Source organism: Lynx rufus, unplaced genomic scaffold (genome assembly GCF_022079265.1).
Source record: "Lynx rufus isolate CCGP_SWC_20201006 ecotype Redwood Valley unplaced genomic scaffold, mLynRuf1.p SCAF_4, whole genome shotgun sequence".
Taxonomy (NCBI): domain Eukaryota; kingdom Metazoa; phylum Chordata; class Mammalia; order Carnivora; family Felidae; genus Lynx; species Lynx rufus.
Window position 1 is genome coordinate 80,191,458 of NW_025814856.1, and position 22,891 is coordinate 80,214,348.

At 34.6% G+C, this 22,891-nt stretch overlaps 1 protein-coding gene across 1 annotated transcript in view; it reads right to left on the minus strand.

Annotated features, from left to right (window-relative positions):
* The window catches only part of KMT2E (lysine methyltransferase 2E (inactive)), a 99,864-nt gene that overhangs the window by 23,664 nt on the left and 53,309 nt on the right, over window positions 1–22,891 (minus strand). The window contains 10 exon segments of the mRNA XM_047096473.1: window positions 487–596; window positions 1,568–1,685; window positions 2,667–2,797; window positions 2,915–3,145; window positions 5,988–6,026; window positions 8,948–9,120; window positions 10,083–10,141; window positions 17,154–17,234; window positions 20,095–20,324; window positions 21,606–21,720. Of these exon segments, the coding sequence (XP_046952429.1) occupies window positions 487–596; window positions 1,568–1,685; window positions 2,667–2,797; window positions 2,915–3,145; window positions 5,988–6,026; window positions 8,948–9,120; window positions 10,083–10,141; window positions 17,154–17,234; window positions 20,095–20,324; window positions 21,606–21,720 (1,287 nt within the window).

The window sequence follows — 22,891 nt, forward strand, 5'->3', positions numbered from 1 at the left end:
TTCACACAATTTCTGTTGCTTTTGTTTTTTGTTTTTTTTTAAGTTTATTTGTTTTGAGAGAGAAAGAGGAAGTCCCAAGCAGGCTCAGCACTGTCAGCGCAGAGCCCAACGCGGGGCTCACTCTCAAGAACAGAACTGTGAGATCATGACCTGAGCCCAAATCAAGAGTTGGATGCTTAACTGTTAGAGCCACCCATGTACCCTGAATTTCTTTGTTTTGAGGGGCAAAACGTTCAATTACCCATTCACACTGATCAGCCAAATTAATTATATCACTAACACTGTACCCCCTAAAATACCAGAAAGAGAAAATTCTCACATAAACAAGGTCAGTGTTGTATGGCTGAATTAGGGCTATGATTTTTTAATTGCCTCATGATAAATACAAATGAAAAGCTATAAAAGTAATGCAAATACATAAATTTTTAGGAGGACATTAAGGAACTACTGCAAAACAGATTAACATATACACAGACTTGAACTTACCAATTCCCATAGTCAAAATCAAAGGCAATAGTAATTTCAGTTCCTTTTGGAATAGTCTGTATAGAATAAATGTAAAGATGTATGGTTCCATCTTCAATTTCATGCCTCACCTGTTAGTTAAAAAAATAATTTTATATTTTTATAAATTTTTTCTACTTTTAGAAGTATCCCATCCTGCAATTTTGAAAAATTTTCAAAGTAATTCCTAAGTACAACATGGAAAATATGCAGTTCAAGACTTGTAACTATAAATCGGTGGTTTTCAACTGGACGGAAGCATAGTGATGCAAACTCTACGGCCCACCATGTAGCATTAAAAAGCAAATACTAAAAAAAGAAGAAAAAACATGACACTTCATCAATTCTACAATGCCTATTTTTTTTTTTTACCCCTGAGTATCTCTGAAATTGGGAGTTTTGTAAATGATGACACCCTCGATTTGATGAAATACAATAATCAGTAATGGAACAGTTAACACCACACTTTTCTATGACAGACACTGTTCTAGGTACTTCATATGTATTTACTCCATTGAGTCCTCATAACCACTTTTTATAGAACACAGACCAGGTTACAAAGCTAGTAAGTCAAAAAGAAGACATGAATCTATTAAGTCTGGCTTCAAAACCTAAACTCAACTATAACATAGCTATAAATTAAAAATGTTTATTTTGGCATGTAAAAAAAACCCGGAAATATGCTCCAAAATTTATGCTCCAAATTAAAACACAGTTTTATAAAAAATTTTGTAGTAGCACATATAAAATCTACTTTAGCTTTCAGTTTTGTCATCTACCTTGATCCAATCAGATCTTATATTTGACCCATAAGTAGAGCTTCAGAAATAAACAAAAATCTAATATTTCTTCTTACAAAGAACATCACAATTTCTTCAGTGTGCAAAGCAATTTTTAAGACCTCACAGCCCATTACCACCTAATTTTTTGCAATGAAAACACGCTGAGGAATATAAAACACATCAATGGTTAAAAAGTTTAGGGCTACCAGACTTGTGTTTAATACTCAATTCCATGCATCCCCTGAAACCCTTGCCTCCTGAAAAGATTTTTAGAAGCTTACCTCTGCATTGGGTGTACAAGAACGCCTAATGAACCGAGCCTCATTCCCAAAAGTCCTTGCATCAACACACATTTCTAGCCCGTGAAATTTAGAATAAAATAAAACAAAAGGATATGGTCTACAAAGAAAGAAATGCATTATAAACCATTAACATGTTAAGAAACTTCTAAAAGATTCAAAGTAAATAGTGAAGCCAAGACTTGAACACAGGCAGTCTAATACCAGAACCCATTCGTTAAGGGCTAGTTCATGCTAATGAGATTTTTACCTGCTCCAGTAACCTTACCTAAATTAAAGGTAATTAATTGAAGGTAGAAATTCAAATTTATGAGATAAAAAGGGAGTGACTACTGCCTTTACAGGAGAATTCATAATTGGATACCTTTAAAATCCTAATCGCCTAGTACATTTAAGTTTTGATTTCTAGCACTGTTTCAGATCAAATTTGCTATGTAAAAGATTTGTATATCTTTCAAATCTTAAAAATTCAAGTTATAAACAACAAATACTTTTAATAACCATATAGACTTATCTCCCTAAAGATACAAACATATTTCCTGACCTCTGGGAAGCAAGGGGTCATATCAAATGCTCCCAAAAAATATATAGAAGAGGGCTCCAGTGCCATTCTAGTACCAAGAAAGGAGGAGGTGAAAGTAGCAATAATGTAAGACCAAATCCAACATCTGTTATAAAGAGGAAGGGGTTTTGCCTGTGATCACCAATGGTGTTTTCAGGTTCTAGCAATTATAAGGAACTAGGTAAGGTCCTGGATGCAAAAGGGCTTCACTCCTTATAATCTTATGTAATCATAGTTTTAAATTAATGTCCACCTATATACTGCTGTTTATCTTTGAAGTAAACTGTTGCAAGAATGTCAGTAAGAGAGATGGGTAAGAGACAGAAATACATCTACTTTTTGTCATATTTTATTATAGTTCAAAAGTTATCATTAGTCACTGTTCAACTGTACCATAGTTTTAAAAGTATTAAAATGATAACTTAGAAAAACAAAAGGCTTATGAACACACAGCATCTTGGTAAACAGCCAAAAAATCAATACTTAACAACAGGTAACTAGTAAAATAAATGAATATACCTCTTAAAGAAATATCCATTTGCTTCAAACTGTTCTCTTAGCATAAACTTCCCTCTGTACTCAATGATAAGTGCATCAGGAGGCAAATCTTTTGCGGATTTCAGAATTTTCTTATTTTTTTGTATATGGCTCTAAAATAAGAGAAATGTTCAGATTAGTTAAACCTAACTGCTTTCAGTCTAACCAGTTAAGATATACATTAGAAAAAGGTCTTTGTTTCATAATTTTTAGGCAAATGATATATTTACCTCTACAGGAGGTTTGAAGAGCAAATTGTTGGTATTCAAATCTGATTTATTTATCTCTTTTTTGTCATTTCCATTGCCTAATCTCAGAGCTATTCTTTGTGCCTCCCTCTGAACACCCTCACTATATTGGTTACTATTTGCCTCTTCGTATCGATCCATCCACGCTTTGATTTTTGTCTCCCATCCAAAATTTGAACCATCAGATGAAGGATCAATCTCTGGAGCTGAACCCTAAAATCATAGCAAACTAAGCATTAATATCTGGACTTGTAAGTATTTACACACACACACACACACACACACACACACACACACACAGTAATCTATATAAAAGAACATAACATAAAGTAGCAATAATGTTCGGCTTTCTAAGTTGGTCCTAGGAAAAAACAGACCATAAATGATCAGCATACTACATTTTTATACTGCATGCCAGATAAAGAGTTAGAAAACTAAAGAGGCCAAGTTACGTTGAACAGCATAAATTCAAGCTTCACTGACACCACTGTAGCCAAATTAAGGCCACTGACAAAACTGCAAACACCCAAAACTTCGGAGTTACTGTCAACTAATGATTACAAAAAAGATAGCATATGAAATGTTTTTATTTTACAGACTGCCAGTATCTACTTTATACTCAGTTCTGATAGAATACAATTTTAACATGTTTTATTAAGAAACACACTTTGACATCTTAATTTAGTATAATTCCAAGATCTGTAATCAATTGTCCACATGATAAATATGACATGAGAACAAAATGTCTAATAGGATGTGAAATGACCCAAAATGGTCCATAGCCTAAATTCAAGGATCATAATGACAGCAAGAACTTATAAACTTAAATGCTTGCTCTTCATCCATACCTCCTATTAAAAACCTGTAAGATAAGAACGCTAAGTGCCAAGTACAAAAAGTTACAGCCTCTCTCAATCTGTTACAGAACAAAAAAGGAACACTTTTCTCTCTGGAATGCAATTTACAGATAGGCACAATGACCACACATTTTAAAAATGTATTAAAATGTGGACACCCACAACAATTCTTATTTGCAATCTTAGGATGAAAGTCAAGTAATGCAGATAACAAAAACATGTTTCATTAGCATAATTCAGGTTTATAATTCGTTTTAACACATGACATTTCAATTTGTTGCAAATGCTATTCACCAGTTTCTACAACACTGAATACCTTGGTGAGAAAACAGATTATTTCTATATGTATAACCTAACTAAAATTTGAAAATCACATATAGAATTCATAAAGATCCTTATATATCCTGTTAGACATGTATACATGTACAGTAACACTAAAATTTACCATCTGTCCACCTGCCGTATAATTAATTTTTATTACAAAAAATATCATTCTTTTCTACAATGAAACAAACTGTAGTAAGTTGTTCAACTACTTGATAGGAGTAGGTTTATTTGTATTAACTGGTATTTTCTGTACTTAAATATTCCACATTATAATGACCATGAGATAATAAATTTTTATACAAATATGAAATACTACATATTAAGGCTTTCCTCAGATTTATTAAAGAAATCCATTTTTAAAAATTTGTCTTTCTTTTCTGTCCTCCTCCACCCAAGCCCTCTACTGATCTGGTATATATTTGATAGTTCTTCCATATCTCTTTAACCTATAAATACTATTGAATTACTAACTGAAACTGTTACAATCTTAAAGAGGTATCTTTTTGTTAAGGGAAAGATATCTTTAAAGATGCACAAAGCATTTTTAAAATTTTACTTCCTCATCTCTTTACAAAATAAATGAAAATATTTCACTTAAGTAAAAGATGTTCCTTCTTAATTAAACTTACTATTGGAATGACTGGATAAATAAGGAAGAAAGGAAAACTTTAGAGTATCAACAGTTTCCACCAGCTTAATCCAAAACCTTTTTCAGATTGTACTGTGTCAGATAATGTCCCATAAATTCAAATTTAATATATAGTAAGTATATAATCCCCAACTTTAACATATAAGGAACATTTTATGAAACTTTGGGCTTGCTGTGTGTTGAGTGACACCACATATTTTCTTGAGAAAGAACTACAAACGTATGCAGTAATCATCACTGGACAGCTGTTTAATTATTTGTTTTCCAAGAATGCGAAATAATGAATAATTGTTATGCACAAAAGATACACTGTAACATGCTCCCCACATACTATTTTAATATCTGACAACTTAAGAAATCCATTAGCATTTAACCACACAGCCTAGAAAGCTGTATAGTAAGTCTATACAGCTGACCTCTGTGATCCAATACCTATCTTTTAGTGGGAGGCAGAGCTGAGGAGCCTTGCCACTCTCAGAAATCAGGGCATCTACAAAATTAAGGATACAGGCTAATTCAAGCTACAAGTGACTACTTTGTATACCTCTATGGTGATTTTATAGTATAACAACTGACTTGACTAAATCACTAGAACCCCAACTATGCAAAAAAAAAAAAGAAAAATTTCAAATTCTAAATGTGATTTTGCATTCATATATCCAGTATACAAAGTGGTATGGAGACATGGAATGCAATAATCTACTGAAATTCAGATTATCCAAAATTTTGATAATAGGAATTACTTATATACCTCCTTTTACTTAATGATTTAACAGTGTTAATAAACTCCAAGAGAGGCATAGTAATCCAATTAGGATTCTCTATGGTGTCACTTCTGGTAAAGATAATAAGCAATGAGATGATATGCAATGAAGAGAACATAAAGTAAAGGTTTTGGACAAGCAACCACTTAGTAAGCTCCTGAAAAACTGACAGTTGGAACAAGGACTTAAATTTAATGTATTTAAAAAAAAATTAATGAATTTACCTTAACTCTTAAAAAAATTTTTTTTAATGTTTATTTATTTTGAGAGAGAGAGAGAGAGAGAGAAAGCAGGGAGGTAAGGAGAGAGAGAGAGAAGGAGGGAGAAAGAATCCCAAGTAGGCTCCATGCTTAGCACAGAGCTCCACACAGGGCTCAATCTCATGACTGTGAGATCATGACCTGAGCCAAAATCAAGAGTCAGATGCTTAACTGAGCCACCCAGGTGCCCCTGTTTACCTTAACTCTTGATGACTTCCGAGATCCTTCACGAAAGGCCTAAAATAACATGAAATTCTGAGTTAGTTTTCTTTTAAACTGGATATAATCAATCAGTTCAGTAAAGCATTTTATTGAAGTCTCATAATAATAAAAAACTTGGCAAATATAGCCAGAACCGGGTGAATGTTTAAGGAAAGTCACCTACTAGCATACTATTTTACTATTAAAAATAGAATGCAGACTTTGTATACCTAAAACCAAAGTAACAATGTATGTCAACTATAGTCAAATTAACAACAATAACAACAAAAACCATAATGCAGGCTATGTAAGAACAAGAGAATATGTATATGATACTGCTAGAAAAAATCTCAAATTTTTTGTGTGCTCAATTATTACAACCATGGGAAAATATCTGATTAAAATTGGAAGGGTATTAACAGTATTACAGTAATTTTATTTAAGTCATGAGACAAGTCTGGGGAGTGATAAAGTTATTTACTTTAATTCTCGTAGTCAACTAGTAAGTGATATTTGAGCACAGAGGAGCATTTGAGTAATAAGCACTGTGGCAAATAGAGTTGTATTTATTTAATAAATAATTTAGTGACAGCCCACTACTCTGCCAGGTCCCAAAGTGGTATTTAACATTTAATTCCTATCTTCCTCACCACTTCACCCAAAAAGTCTCCAGGGAGACTAACAAACATAAACCGAGAGTAAGCAACATAGACCCAAATATATGTGTTAAGTTTGTGTGTAGACTATATGTTGGAAGTCAGCAAGATTTACTAACAGCAAAAACAAGGCAGTGAAACGTCACATAAAACATGGGCAAAGAGCTAGGTGGACTTTGGAGAAGTAATGTACCCAGACAGATGAGCAACTGAAAGGAATACAATCCTGGTACTAAAGAAACATGAAAGAGACACCTGGCTGGCTCAGTCGGTGGAGCATGCAACTCTTGATCTCGGGGTTGTGGGTTTGAGCCCCACACTGGGTATAGAGATTACTTAAAAAAAAAAAAAAAAAAAATCTGGAGTGCCTGGGTGGCTCAGTCAGTTAAGCAAGCATCCAACTCCAGCTTGGGTCAAGATCTCACGGTTCGTGGGTTTGAGCCCAACGTCGGGCTCTGTGCTGACAGCTCAGAGCCTGGAATCTGTTTCGGATTCTGTGTCTCCCTCTCTCTCTGCCCCTCCCCTGCTCACGCCTTCTCTCTCAAAAATAAACAAATAAAATAAAAACTGTCCTCTATCCAGAACATCTATTGTAAACTCCTTTCAAATTTTTAACAATTAGCCATAACAATAGGCTGAAAAAAAAAAAGCAAAACTGTATATATTCTTTTGTTTTATATATATACTACATGTCACCCCTCAAATAATAGTAAAACCTTAACAGTGGGCAAGATCTAAGTGGGAAAACCAGATCTTTTATACCCAGTTCCTTGATTTTTTTTTCTAATCCTTGTCAATTTTTACTAACAACATAAGACAAAAATCTCTTTTTAAATACACAGCAATATTCTGAAACAACTATGTCACACTCCAAGACCCAGGACTGATTCATTTTAAATAGGGGCAAGTAATTCCCCCCAGAAAAAGTGCAAAATCTATGCTTTATTCAAAAAATAGATTTTTTAAACCAAATGACCTAAAACAAATATGCAAGGACACAATTTCCAAGTAACAATAAACAGGAAAGCCTAATTTGAAAGCATGATATGAAAAAGGTATGTCAATACCTATAATGTGTGAATTCCTAAATTATAAAAGGCATTTAATAGACAATCTCTCTCTCTCTCTTTGTGTAAATTACAATCTGAAATAAGGGACATAACAATGAAAGAAGACAAAATGTTGTTACAAGTGCTATAATAAAAGGTTCAAGTGACATAATGAGATGCAAAGAAAGATGATCATATTTGATAGGAGAAAAGCAAGTTTCATGGAGGAAGCAGTACTTGAGAGTATAATAAGGGTTTAAAAGACAGAGATGAGAATATCCTAAATGGTAAAGAGAACAGCATAACCAAAGATGACACCTGGTGGGACACTTGGCAGGCTCAGTGGGTAGGGCATATGACTTTTGGTCTCAGGGTCATGAGTTCAAACCCCATGTTGGATACAGAGCTTACTTTAAAAAAATAAATAAATAAACAAAAACCACCCAGAAAGTGCAGGTAGAATTTGGTTATAAGAATGGATAATATACAGGAAAAAGTGTAGCAGAACTGGAGAGGGACCTCATCTGTGAAGACTGCTACAGTCAAGCTTAAATGGTGGTGAAATGAGAAACTGAAAAGTACCTGCTGCCTATTAAATAACCAAATAATATCTTGAAGAATTACTCAAGGAAAAAAAAATGCTTTCTTTGGAAAAACCTGATTTTATATCTAGGAATAATTTCACTCTATAATAGCAATATAGTTCTCGTGAAAAGTATTTTTTTTTACCTTATAAGAGAAAAATCTTCAGGACCAATAATAATAAATTTAGTGAAAAAGTGGCTTAGAAATGGTTTTGTGCCATTAAATCCTTGGGATAATTCATAAGACTTAAGTAAAAGAAGTCTACATGATAAGAAATTCATTAAATATGGAGGTTTATTAAAATTACAAACGATTCAGAGAAGAACAACTATAAACAATTATTCACAATTATCATATGCTCTTTTACCTTGTTCATAAGCTATTAAAAATTTAGGATTGTTATTTTTTGTCTAAAACAGCAATTTTTTTCTATTTTATTTTAGCTTTTGCCTTTCTATGACTAGTCTCATTAGTGATTTCAAATCAGTATGCCAACATCTATCTATTACACTTCAATCTTTAAAACATATTAAAATTGTAAAATGAGTTTCAAAAAACTTAGATTCTGCAACCTTTTCTAGCTACCATCCATTACTCACCTGCCTTTCCTGTAAAACACAGTTCCCATCACTTCCTGTCTACATAACTAAAAAAAGGAAAAACTTACTTTTTTACACTTTGAAATGTTTTGTTCTTTCTCCCCACTTTTTTTCCTTCTTTTATCATTAACCTTGGAAACTCTTGAAGCAGTTAAAGTAATCGATGTTGGGGTATGCTGAAATGCAGTATATAATTCCACAGGAACCTCATCACCACTCTCAGTTGCACTGGTATCACCATCTTCCAAGGCAAAATAAAAATTACTATACTTGTAACACTATCTTGAACAAAATGAAAAATCAAACAGCATTCTACAAGACAAGCTGCCGTATCTCCCATCATTCTGAAGAATACACTTTTTTCTACTTCCTCAGTTCACTCATAGTAAGATACATTTAAATGCATACTACAAATACCTTTTCTCATACATTAAATTAGAAAGGATACAAAAGTCTGACAACACACTGAGGTAGTGTGACTATGGGAAAAGGGCACTTGCATAAATAGCCAGTGGTAATTCAAAATTCCCTATGAAGGGAAATTTAACCATATCTAACAAAATTCTACATATACTTACTCTTTCACCTAATAAACTTTTTCTAGGTGTGTGTCCAAAGATAAAATGAACAAAAATACACACACAAAAAAAAAGGCCACCAAAAAAAAAACAAAAACAAAAAACAAAAAAACTTGTCTGGGAGGGTTTCATTGACAGTACTATTTGTAGTAACAAAAATGAAACGAAACAAAACAAAAAACACTGGAAACAACCTAAATGTCCATCAAACAGTTCAGTAAACTATGATTATTCAAAACCAGTTGTACTGGTGTTGTCGTAAGCCAAAATAAAAGTTGTAGCACAGTTATACTGCTAAAATCTATTCCTCAAAATGAAATACTATTCCATATGATTAATGGATCACCATCTCTCTGAAAAGCAAACATATTTTAATACTTCTTTAAAGCTGTTAACCTTTGTACAAAAATGAGGATTTAAAATTTTTATTTTCCTCTAATTTCCACATTTTCTAAAATAAGTACATTCTATAATCTGTAAAAAAGACTACTTAAAATCTATACCTGAGATTGTAAGTTGTATGTACAACCAACATTGACTGGTAAGGTGTTTATATCCAACTGAAACATGCAGACCACTCATTTTCTCAATCACACTAATTTTAATATAGATCCTCTTCACCCACCTGACATATTTTCCCTTTTCCGGCGCTGTAGTAGCACTGCCCTCTCTTTATCCAAACTCCTGCATTAAAATATTAACATGATTATTCATCAAACTTTCATAAATTTAGATATAAAGCAGACTGATTTTAAATGTGATAAACTTTACAATTTCTCTAATGTTCTTACTGAAAAACAAACAGTATAAAATATGTGTATTTTTTCCCTTGCTTTAGATTTGATCTAGCATAATTAGCAGTAGATGCCAGGTAAGTGACACTGTTGTGCTTTTAAGAAAATAACTTTTTACTTAGGAAGCTAGTACCTTTTTTTTTTTTTTTTCCAAATTGAATGTTTAAAGCAAAATGTCTGGGGGCACCTGGATGGCTCAGTCGGATAAGTGGACTTGGGCTCAAATTATGATCTCACAGCTTGTGAGTTCAAGCCTCGCGCTGGGCTCTATACTGACAGCTGCTTCGGATTCTGTGTCTCCCTCACTCTCTGCCCCTCCCCAACTCATGCTCAGTCTCTCTCTCTCTCTCTCTCTCAAAAATAAACATCAAAAGTTAAAAAATTTTAGAGCAAAAAGTCTGAAAAAAAAAAAGAATGTTTACAATAACCAAAATAAATTTCTTAAAAGCACACCACTGATTTAGGATCTATTTGCATTATTACCAGCCTAAAATTATTTCCACTTTTGAAATAATAATACACACTGAACTTTTAACAATTAAAAATACACTAGAGGGGAGGTGTGTGTGGGGGGATGGGGATTAAAAAGTGCACTTGTGGGGCGCCTGGGTGGCGCAGTCGGTTAAGCATCCGACTTCAGCCAGGTCACGATCTCGCGGTCCGTGAGTTCGAGCCCCGCGTCAGGCTCTGGGCTGATGGCTCGGAGCCTGGAGCCTGTTTCCGATTCTGTGTCTCCCTCTCTCTCTGCCCCTCCCCTGTTCATGCTCTGTCTCTCTCTGTCCCAAAAATAAAAAAAAAAAAAAAAAAAAAAAAAAAAAAAAAAAACGTTGAAAAAAAAGTGCACTTGTGATGTGCTAGCACTGTGTGTTGTATGGACATGTTAAACACATAATATATCTGAAATGAACAGAACACTGGATCTTAACTGGAATTTAAATAAAAACTTAGAGAAAAAAGTAAAATATTTCATTAACTCCCCACACATGAACTACATCATCCATAGGAACTGTTTTATATTTCCCACCAACATTTTCACTGTCGAAACCTATTAGCCTATAGGTCAAATAAGACTAGATATTTTTCTTAGATGAGAGAATAAGGGCTCTAGACTAAAATATCTACAATTCAGTAACAGACTTGTCTTAATGTCTACTAGGACATATAACTATAACTAACATTACTGATTATCACAGAATAATAAGTAGGTATCACTCAATAAACTACCCTCCCTAATGACCAGTTTTAAACCAGTTCTTAACTGAATTTATCAATAGATATTTACCCCAGCAAAAACTATTTGGTAAAAGGCTAGTAACTATCATAAAGTAAAACAAAATCACACAGTAAAACCTCACTCATAAAAAAGCAATGCAAAGTTTAACATTGAGATTACCATTTTGAATCTAGTTAAACTGGGAAAAATCCAAATCTGTCAGACACTATTGTAAGCCCTGGGAAAACAGGCATGCTTATCCATCACTGGTAGGAATTCAAAACTGTACAGCTCGTATTGGAGGAGAATTCAGCAATATCGGACAAAAATTTTATGCATATATTATACATTTACCCTTTTACTGAACACGCCTACTTCTATTTGCAATTACAAAAGACTGGAAACAATGTCCATTCTAATGAGACTGGTTGAATACACTATTCCATGAAAAAGATGAAGCACCTTGAAGCAACAGAAAAAAATGAGCCAATTTGTATATACTTCTATGAAGTGATCTTTAGCAGATATTTTTAAAAAAAATTTTTTTTAACGTTTTTTATTTATTTTTGAGACAGAGAGAGACAGAGCATGAACGGGGGAGGGGCAGAGACAGAGGGAGACACAGAATCAGAAGCAGGCTCCAGGCTCCGAGCCATCAGCCCAGAGCCCAACGCGGGGCTCGAACTCACGGATCGCGAGACCGTGACCTGAGCCGAAGTCAGACGCTCAACCGACTGCGCCACCCAGGCGCCCCTTTAGCAGATATTTTTAAGAGAAAAAAGGAAATGTGGCAAAACTCTGTAATATACTATCGCTTACCTAAATAAGAAAGGAATACAAAGATGTATATACACACCTGTTTCTAATAAGGAAACAATGGAAAGAATAATCTATTTTTTATGTTACTTCAGGGATAGAAAGTTCAACTTATCTGAATATACTTTGTTTTAAAATTTAACTTCAAAATAATGGGACTACTTCTTACATAATCATGTAAGTATATAATTATAAAAACAAAGTATAAAAAGCAATCCTAAAAATAACTAGATTCCTCCTACATTTCTGGTAGGAATATAAAATGGTACAACTGCTCTGCAATATAGCTGGATAATTTTTTTAAAAAACTAAACACAACTACCATGTGACTGAGCAATTGCACTCTTGGGCATTTATCCCAAAGAAAATAAACTTACATTCATACCAAAACCTGTACACAGATGTTCATAGCAACTTTTCTGTAATAGCCAAAAAAATGTCCAACAGGTGAATGGTTAAATAAACTGTGATACATATATATCATAGAACACTACATAGCAAAAAGAAAGAATGAAATATCAGGGCACCTGGGTAGCTCAGTCGGTTAGGCGTCTAACTTCCGTTCAGGTCATGATCTCAGTTTGTGAGTTCAAGCCCCATATTGGACTGTCTGCTGTCAGAACAGAGCCCACTTGGGATCCTCTGTCCCCCTCTCTCTGCCCCTCCCCCACTCTCTCTCTCTCAAAATAAACAAGCATAGAAAGAAAGAAGGGAGGGAAAGGGGAATGTAGGGAGGGAGGGAGGGAGGGAGGGAGGGAGGGAGGGAGGAAGGAAGGAAGGAAGGAAGGAAGGAAGGAAGGAAGACAGACTGATATATGCAAAAACTGGCTGGCTCTCCAGAGAATCATGCTGAGTAAAAAAAAAAAGCCCACCCCAAGGTCACATACTGTATGATTCCATTTATATAACATTCTTGAAACGAGAAAATTATAGTCATGGAGTACAGATTATAGCAACAGAGTTGCCAAAGGCCAGGAATGGGGGAGATGGGAGAGGTGGAAAAGGTGGGAGGTGGATGCAGCTGAAAAAGCAATGTGATGGATACTGGCCATGGAAATGTTTTGTATCTTGACTAGACCAACTAAATATTCTAGCTATAATACTGCATTAATAGTTTTGCAACATGTTACCACTGGGGGGAAATGGGTAAAAGATACACAGAATCTTTATTATTTCCTAACTATTTATGTGACACTCTAACTCAAAATTAAAAGTTTAATTTTAAAAAATAAGGGGTACCTGGATGGCTCAGTCAGTGAAATGTCTGACTCTTGATTTTGGCTTAGGTCATGATCTTGCAATTCCTAAGTTTGAGTCCCACGACTCTGTCAGCACAGAGCCTTGAGATTCTCCGTCTCCCTCTCCCTCTCTCTCTGCCCTTCCCCTGCAAGCTTGCTCTCTCTCTCTCTCTCTCAAAAATAAATATTAAAAAAAAAAATCAAAAATAAAAGAACCTCATCAACGTAAGTGTGTAAGTGTGCATCCAGATGGTGTTTTAACCACACAGTGAAATTCTTTTAAGGGACTTTAAACACAACCATATGTTCCTTGTGGAACATATCTTAAGGGGAAAAAAAGTTCTAACCTGTTTTACATAGGGGTACCTGCCTGGCTCGGTCAGTAGAGCATGCGACTCTTCATCTCAGGGTCATGAGTCCAAGCCCTAAGTTGGGTATAGAAATTACTTTAAAAATAAATAAGTAGGGGCGCCTGGGCGGCTCAGTCAGTTGGGCGTCCGACTTCGGCTCAGGTCATGATCTCACAGTCTGTGAGTCTGAGCCCCGTGTCAGGCTCTGAGCTGACTGCTCAGAGCCTGGAGCCTGCTTCAGATTCTGTGTCTCCCTCTCTCTCTGCCCACCTCCTGCTCATGTTCTGTCTCTTTCTGTCTCAAAAATAAATAAAAACATTAAAAAAATTTTTTTAATAAATAAATAAAAATAAACCTTTACATAATCATATTGTTGATGCTAGTCGTTGGTATTGTTACTCTGAGATTCTTGCATTTTTCTATGAACTAAAGCAACTGAGTAAACTGGTAAAATTCTAATTATGTTACTGTCTGTTGTTGAGAACGAAGATCAAAGGAGACATAAACAGTATATAGAAAAGACTAGATGAAAACCTTGTATTCCTAAATTTAAACTGCAATTATCTGCATAAACTCATGTATTTTATCTTAAAAATAAACACACAAAACATATTTCCTAGCTTTGTCTACCAAAAAGACCTAGGAACAGTAACCAATCCAGTAGAAAGAGCATGCTCGCTCAGATTCTAGTCCTGAAAACCAATCCTCAGGGGCACAGAAGTATAATACAAGCTCAAGACATCTTGTTATGCCAGACAGCACGAACACTTATCAAGTACCACTAGGATACTGTCAAAAGGGCTCAAGAGTCAAGTTGTCAAGTTTCCACCGACGAAAACTAGACAAAATTTAAATATCAATACGGATAATAACTGCAGCAGACTGACATCCATTATGTTTAAATACCTGAGTTCATAATGACACTTGCAGCCAAAAATTCACATATAACTTTTGACTTTCCAAAAAATTAAAACTGTAAGCCTACTGATAACATAAACAGTTGATTAACACATATTTGGTATGCATACGTATTAGTGAATACATGTATGCATATGTATTATGTATTAGTGAGCATATGTATTAGTGAGCCACAGAAAAACATAATTAAGAAAGTCATAAAAAGGGGCATCTGGGTGACTTAGTTAAGCATCTAACTTTGGCTCAGGTTATGACCTCATGGTTCATGACTCTGAGCTGACAGTGCAGAGCCTGGAGCCTACTTTGGATTTCATGTCTCCCTCTCTCTCTGCCCCTTCCCCACTTGTGCTCTCTCTCTTTCTCTTTCTCTCTCAAAAGTAAACATTTTGAAAAAATAAAAAAACAAAGTCATAAAAAATAAACTTATAGTACTATATCAAAAAAACCCAAATATAAGTGGACTTGCACAGATCATAACTACGCTGTTCAAGGGTCAACTGTATACCTTAAAAGAACTAAACAGTTAATATGGGAAAGTTTGTTTCTATAGACATATTTGAGCTAATAAGTCATAAGCAATAAGATTAACATAGCATTGGGGCACTTAGGTGGCTCAGTCAGTTAAGCATCTGACTTCGGCTCAGATCATGATCTCACATTGAGTTCATGAGTTCGAGCCCTGCATTGGGCTCTGTGCTGACAGCTCAGAGCCTAGAGCCTGCTTTGGAGTCTGTTTCTCACTCTCTCTCTGTCGCTCCCCCACTCACGCTCTTCCAAAAATTAAAAAAGCATTAAAAAAAAATATATTAACATGGCCCTAACTTGCAACCCCTAATAAATTAATGGGTCTAAATAATGACTACCAATAGGTCCTATCGTAGAGACAACCAGATATGATGTGTCACCTGATGAAGCAGTCTATGAAATATTCTTACAATATTCTTAACAAAAAAAAAAAAAAAAAAATTTGACCAGTGCCTAGGTGGCTAAGTCAGTTAAGCATCCAATTCTTGATTTCAGCTTAGGTCATGATCTCATGATTCATGGGTTCAAGCTCCACATCATAGTTTCAAAGCCCCACACTGTCAGCATGGAGCCTGTTTGGGATTCTCTCTTCTTCTCTCTCTGCCCCCTACCCCCAATTCCCCACCCCTGCTCATGCTCTTTCTGGGCACTTGCTATCTCTCTCAAATTAATAAACTTTAACAACAAAAACTGAACCTATAATCTGATCACACACTTACTTACAGAAATACAAAGGACAGAGTAACTTGTTATAGCATGATAATGCAATTAGCAAACAAATCGGGATAAACAATTCAGTTCCTTAAAGAAACACACTGCAAAGGAGAGGCCAAAGTTAGGGGAGTAATGAAATGAGGTTTAGATGACTAGAGACTGAATAGATGTATATTAACCAATCAATATTCTAACAGCGACTGGATGATAATACATTTTGCTGCATATACAATAATGGTTTTGGTTTTTTTTAAATTCTTTTACAAATTATACATATATTTAATAAATATAGATAATTATATATGTATTTAAATGTGTATATATTTATACATGTATATGCATGTTTAAGTACATATACATATATAGTAAAACCTTGGTTTGTGAGCATAATTCGTTCTGGAAACATGCTTGTAATCCAGAGAACTTGTATATCAAAAGGAATTTCAAGAACCACTGGCTCAGCTGTGATCATGTGACATACAACATCATGTACTACTCACATTGCAAGACATCACTCGTTTATCCAGTTAAAATTTATTAGAAATAAATGTTCACTTGTCTTGCACAACACTCACATAACAAGTTACTTGCAATCCAAGGTTTTAGTGTACTGTACACTGAAATACACAGAGATATATATGAATGAAATATATCTGGGATTTGCATTAAAATATGTGAAGGAGAAAAGAAACACATGACAGTATAAATGAAAAAGATTGTTGAAAAATTGTTGAAGCAGGGTGATGGAATGATTGTATAGACCTACAAAATTCTTTATAAGCTAAGGAAATGTTCTTCTAGTAACTGTTGAACATAGTGCATTTCAGTGAAAAAAAATCCATCACTTAAAAGATGTGCTATTATTTTATGCATTATTGATAAAGTAAAAGAAAAATGCTACAAAGTAAACCATGACATATTATCAATGAAAACATTCTTCCTGATTTTAGAGATGTCAAAATACAAAAAAATAAAATAAAATAAATATGAAAATTAAAAGTATATCTTAGAATTGATGAAACATAGTAATCCATTAATTGTTTAATCCAGAATTCATACATAAACTTCTAATAACTAAAGATTATTTCAGTGTATTTACTGGCAATCTTATAAGTATGCACAACTTACCTAGGCTGACAACGTTCACATAAGTATGTATCAGGAATATGCTGCCTGTCAATCCCCATGCAGTCAATATGTTGCCAAACGCTTAAAAAAAAAAAAAAAGCAAAATATAAAATATTCATAGAATCATCCATAAATTAAGACCTGATATTCTATTTGACTATCACTTAGTAAGTGCCCACTTTGTGTTTAACACTGTAAAAGGTGCTGTGAGGAATTCACAGAAATATGTCCTTGGGGAGATAAAACTTTGAGATGCAAAGAGGACAAAATATAGATATATAGATATATAGATATTTCTGAAGCAAATGTAACTTTAAAATGTGAAAGGTATACATTACAAATATTATCAAAAGTCACAAAGTAAAGATGTCCACACTCCTTGAAGTTAATGGGGAAAAGCACCCTGGAGAATGATGGACTTGAATAAAACCTCATTTGAGAGTTAGGAAGAAAAGATATCATCATAGCAGTTTTTTCTCAAGTAGACAGATATGACGAGCAATGGACAGAAGACAGTTAAACTATATGAAGGGGAATTTTCATTTTGAGAAATACAGAGGAGGTAGAATTGGGTTAGTATGGTACAGTCAGATTATATAGGAGTTGGAACATCAGGATGTGTGTAGATTTCCTCCAACTAGCAACATGTAAAACTAGATGTGTTTTGATGATATAAAGTGTTTGAATTCAAAGAAGAAAATGAAAGTAGAGAAAACAATTAAGAGGATTTTCCAACATTCCAAACTTGCATTAAAGGACAGAACTAGAATGTGGCAGGGAAGATATAAAGAATCCAAGATATATTCTATGAAGGTAGGGATTAAACCTATTCTGTCCTCAAATTATTCTTATGGAATACATGGACCAGCATGAGGCAACTTTTCAATTTATTACTATTATTGTATTTTGTTGCCAAGATTTTAATTGGTCCAGATATATATATATGTGTGTGTGCATGTACACACACACACACACACACACACACCTGTTCCTAAAAATAGTCTTAATTTCTTTTTACATAATATTCAGCAACTTCTAATATATCCCTACTGATTTACCTGCTATTGTATTGCTCTTCACTTAACTGAGGATGTTGGGAAAAGAACTGGTAGAAAGTGGAAGGTAATGGAATATATATCAAAGATGTGGGGAGAAAAGTGAGAAAAGCAGAACACCAGACAGGAGGGCTAGAATAACAAACTAAATTAAATTTGGGTGGTAAGTAGTAATGTCATGCAGACAACAGAAGAAACCAAACTAGAAAATGAATAAATGATCAGGGATCTAGATGCCAAACTTGAAAGAGGAGATTATAGGCAGTAGGTACATGGAAATACATAGAGGCAATACAGAACAAGAAGAAAGGAAAAAACATTAAGTTGTACAATATTTTACAGATTAAGCAGTAGAAAAATAAAACCACAAAAAATAGATTCATAACAGCAGTTGCTGAGAAGCAAACACTTTGAACAATCCAAAAACTGTGAACTGGTCCTTTAAGAATTTGTAGATAGTATAAATCCTAAGGACTATTTCACTATTTTCTAACAGAGATAATTCTGTATTATATCTAGATCACTGTAATTAAATAGAAAGAAAACAATATTCATATTATGCATTAAAATGAAAACGCTGCCAAATGTATGTAATTTATCACATTAGACAAGATCAGCTAAGAGAAAGCTATATTATGTGATCAGTTAAAATATGAACTGAGATTTTCTATCAGGTAGTTATTTAAAAAATAATAAAGAAAAGAATTTATCACTGAAGATTTTTTTTAGTTTTTTTAATTTACCTCCTGAGTAAATGTACTGAAGTGATTGTTCATAGTAATGATATGTCACAGATAATGAGTATTTATTTTTAAATGTGAAAAGGTATCACAATATATTTTTATAAAAATTTACTCAAAACTTCACATTTTTACATAAAAATATCAAATTTCACCTTCCTAATTAAGACTAATTTTCCCCCCTTTTGGCAAAGGTAAATCATCTTTTTAAAATATAACCCTACATGCATGTTTATATCAATAACATCCAACTCCTAACCACCTAATAAACGAGAACAATATTACAAATAATGCAAAGTAATTTATATTTGGCTCTAAGATGTATTTTTACACTCACATTCAAATATGGGTATATGCTATACTATTTCAAATCAAATAATGAAGCTATGCCATAAAGATATGACCCAGGAAATTGTGTAAAGCTACCAAACTTTCTTACCCACTACAGTGCACTGCTTAAATACTCTGCTTCCCACTCTGTGCAGGGGACGGACTCAGTAACTTTCAGGCTGAAATCCTATTCCCTCTCCATCCTCCCCAACTCCCTCACCCCCCAAAAAAACAAAAACAAAAATAAAACCCCACTTTCTGTCCCAATCACACCTTCTCTAGGGGAGGAGGCCTTTCTTGGTGGTTGAACCAGGGTTGGGGGAGGGGAGACTGTGGTTCTGGTTCAAGGAGACTCCAGAGTGCTGCAAGGTTCAAGTCAAAAGGAGGTGAGAGAGTCAAGTCAAACAAACATCAATCAAAATGTATAATTCCCCCAAACTGGAAAATCACAGTGACTAAACAGCACAAATAACTCCAAAGGAAATTCGCAGGGCTCATTTTTCTATCTTGTCTACCACTGTATGTAGTTGTATTATTACTGAATGAGCAAAAACAGAGATGTGATCCTACATGAATAAAGTTCAGAACTGAATGCCTATTATGCAATTAACAATGATTTCTGATAAACTCTAAGAGAGCTTCTTTCCCATAGGGGCTTTTTCTAGGAACAAAATAAACTGCACTGATAACAGCAGAAGTCTCACTTGAAAACCACATTCATCAATTCCTTCAAAAGTGACTTTATCTTTTCCAAGGTTAACAATCAAAGGTTAGCAGCATTCAAGAAAAGTAAACTAATGGTGTAAAATATTTTACCTGCATTTGTCACAACAGATCATGTATCCATCATCATGTGTAAAACCACATATGCACCTGGTTACATCAGTACCATAACTTCCATCCTCAGATGTGCTGATTGTAGTAGCACTGGAAGTTTCATCAAAGTTAGGAGTGGTAAATATGCCTACTTCATTTTTGCTAATAAGAACTGATGGAGGAGGGGAAGCCGGAGGTGTTGGAGGAGGACGAGCACCATAATTATGGTCCTGGATAAATGAACACAAATACAGCACAATATATATAATTTCAGCAACAATATAAACTAAGTAACTAAAATAAAATTCAGTCCTTAATTTGAATATTCAAGAAATATGAAGTTGGCCTATTTCTTCCTTAATACCTTTAAAATAACAACTTGGTAAAGCTATAAATTAAACCATACTAGTAAGTGAAAATGTCAGTCTACCTCAGTCACCTGCACAATGACTTCCCTTAAACTCCATGCCCTCACCTCCCTAATCAAAAGACATCCTCACAGTCCTATGGACATAGAGCTCCACCTTCAAGATAGAGGCAGGCACACAATGTGAAGGGTAAAAAAAAAAATAACCTCAGGAATGCGGAATGTGGAGGCTCAAGAATAACAAAAACAACCACAAAAGACATATTATCATTATTAAGTATATAACAGAAGATTTTTTAGGAATTGGTTTTTATGCTGGTCCCAGTGGCAAAAATCCCTCACAATTGTATCTGGATAATATCACGAATATGTCCAGTTCTTCAACTGTTTCAATGTAACCTCTGTCTCTTATTAGCTATGCAACACTGAACAAGTTAATTTAGGTAAGCCTCATTTTCTCAGCTATGAAATGGGGATGAAAATTATGCCCATCTCATGAGGTTGGTTTTGAAGATCAAATGAGATAACATACGTAAAAATGTTTAGCACAGGGGGACCTGGGTGGCTCAGTCGTTCAAGCATCTGACTCTTGATCTCAACTCAGGTCATAATCTCATGGTTCTGTGCTGACAGTGCAGAGCCTGCTTGGGATTCTCTCCCTCCCTTTCTCTCTCTGTCCCCCCCTCACTATGAGCATGCAAAAAAAAAAAAAAAAAAAAAAAAGTTTAGCACAAAGCCTGGCACATAAGTGCTCAAAAAATGGTAATTATATAATTTACAATAAAATTATTATATAATTTAGAACCAACAGTAGGTAATACAATACAGTTCTATCTCTGGCTTTTTTATAGAGGAGGTAAAGAATTAGAATACCACACTATTAATAGTATAAAATGCAAAATAATAATAATAATAATAATAGTAATAGCAAAACTTCTAGGGAATACCTCTAATAGAATTTTAATCCTTTGAATAAATATAGTTAGAGCAATAAAAAATTAAACTATAAATTATATACCTAATTGTTTAGATAATATAAGTATGGATTTTTAAATGTTTTCTTTTTAGGCACAATTACTACAAACATCTACTTTCAGTCTCTAGGTATAAAAAATACCCTTCCAGAGAAACATTTGACACTTACCGCATAGGGCAAACCGATGTAACTGTGTGAATGATGCGAGCTGCTGGTATACAACTGGTGGGGATAACTGTTGGATTTCTCAACTACCACAGGGCTAGCTTCTACGGATTCTGGTCTGGAGGGGGAAAAGTTGCATCAAAGAGAATTCCATTCATTTTTGTTCTGTTCAATCAATTTAAAATTATAAGCGTTTATTTTATTGCTATACAAATGTCTTTTTATAGTAGGCAGACACCTGTGGATAAGATATATCCTATCTAGGTTCTGTATCTTAACCAGACTTTTTAAAAAATCCTGTCTCCGGGCGCCTGAGTGGCTCAGTTGGTTGAGCGTCTGACTTCGGCTCAGGTCATGATCTCTATGTCTGTGAGGTTGAGCCCCGCGTCTGGCTCTGTGCTGACAGCTCAGAGCCTGGAGCCTGCTTCAGATTCTGTGTCTCCCTCTCTCTCTGTCCCTCCCCTGCTCATGCTCTGTCTCTCTCCAAAAATAAATAAACATTAAAAAAATTTTTTAAATAATCCTTAAATAAATACATAAATACATAAATGTCTCACCTCCCAAATTCAAATAGTTTCCCTATCATTAAAAAAAAAAAAATTATCAGAGGGGCACCTGGGTGGCTCAGGTGGTTAAGGATCCCACTTTGGCTTGGGTCATGATCTCACAGTTCGTGGGTTTGAGCCCCACATTGGGCTCTGTGCTGACAGCTCATAGCCTGGAGCCTGCTTCAAATTCTGTGTCTCCCTCTCTCTCTGCCCCTCCCCCGTTCTCTCTCTCTCTCTCTCTCTCTCTCTCTCTCAAAAATAAACAAACATTAAAAAGGTTATCAGAGAGTAAACATTATTTGAATACTCAATGGCACCAGGGACACTAGGCACAGGGGTGGAGAAAAGTAGCAGAAATAATTTAAACAGAACCAAGAACACAATGAATCCATGTGGCCCCGAATGTGAATGTGAAATATACATTTCAATGTTCAAAACTGTATATATGTGTTAGTGTGCCAAGATGTAATGAAGCCTTGGAAAGTATCAGTAAAGTTAAGAAATAAGAAACCTCACAATGAACCAAGATTTACTTATGAAAAAATAGAAGCAGCAACCTGTGGTAGAGTAAGATCAGCAGTTCTGGTCCATAATGGTTAAGTGACGATAACCTGACCAACAACTGATACAACTGAGACTAACAACTCAAGCACTGTGATTGACCTGTGAGCTCTCTGGCCTAGCATTTTACATATATCACTTTGCCAACTTCTTTACTCATATCAATCCTCCTGAACCTTA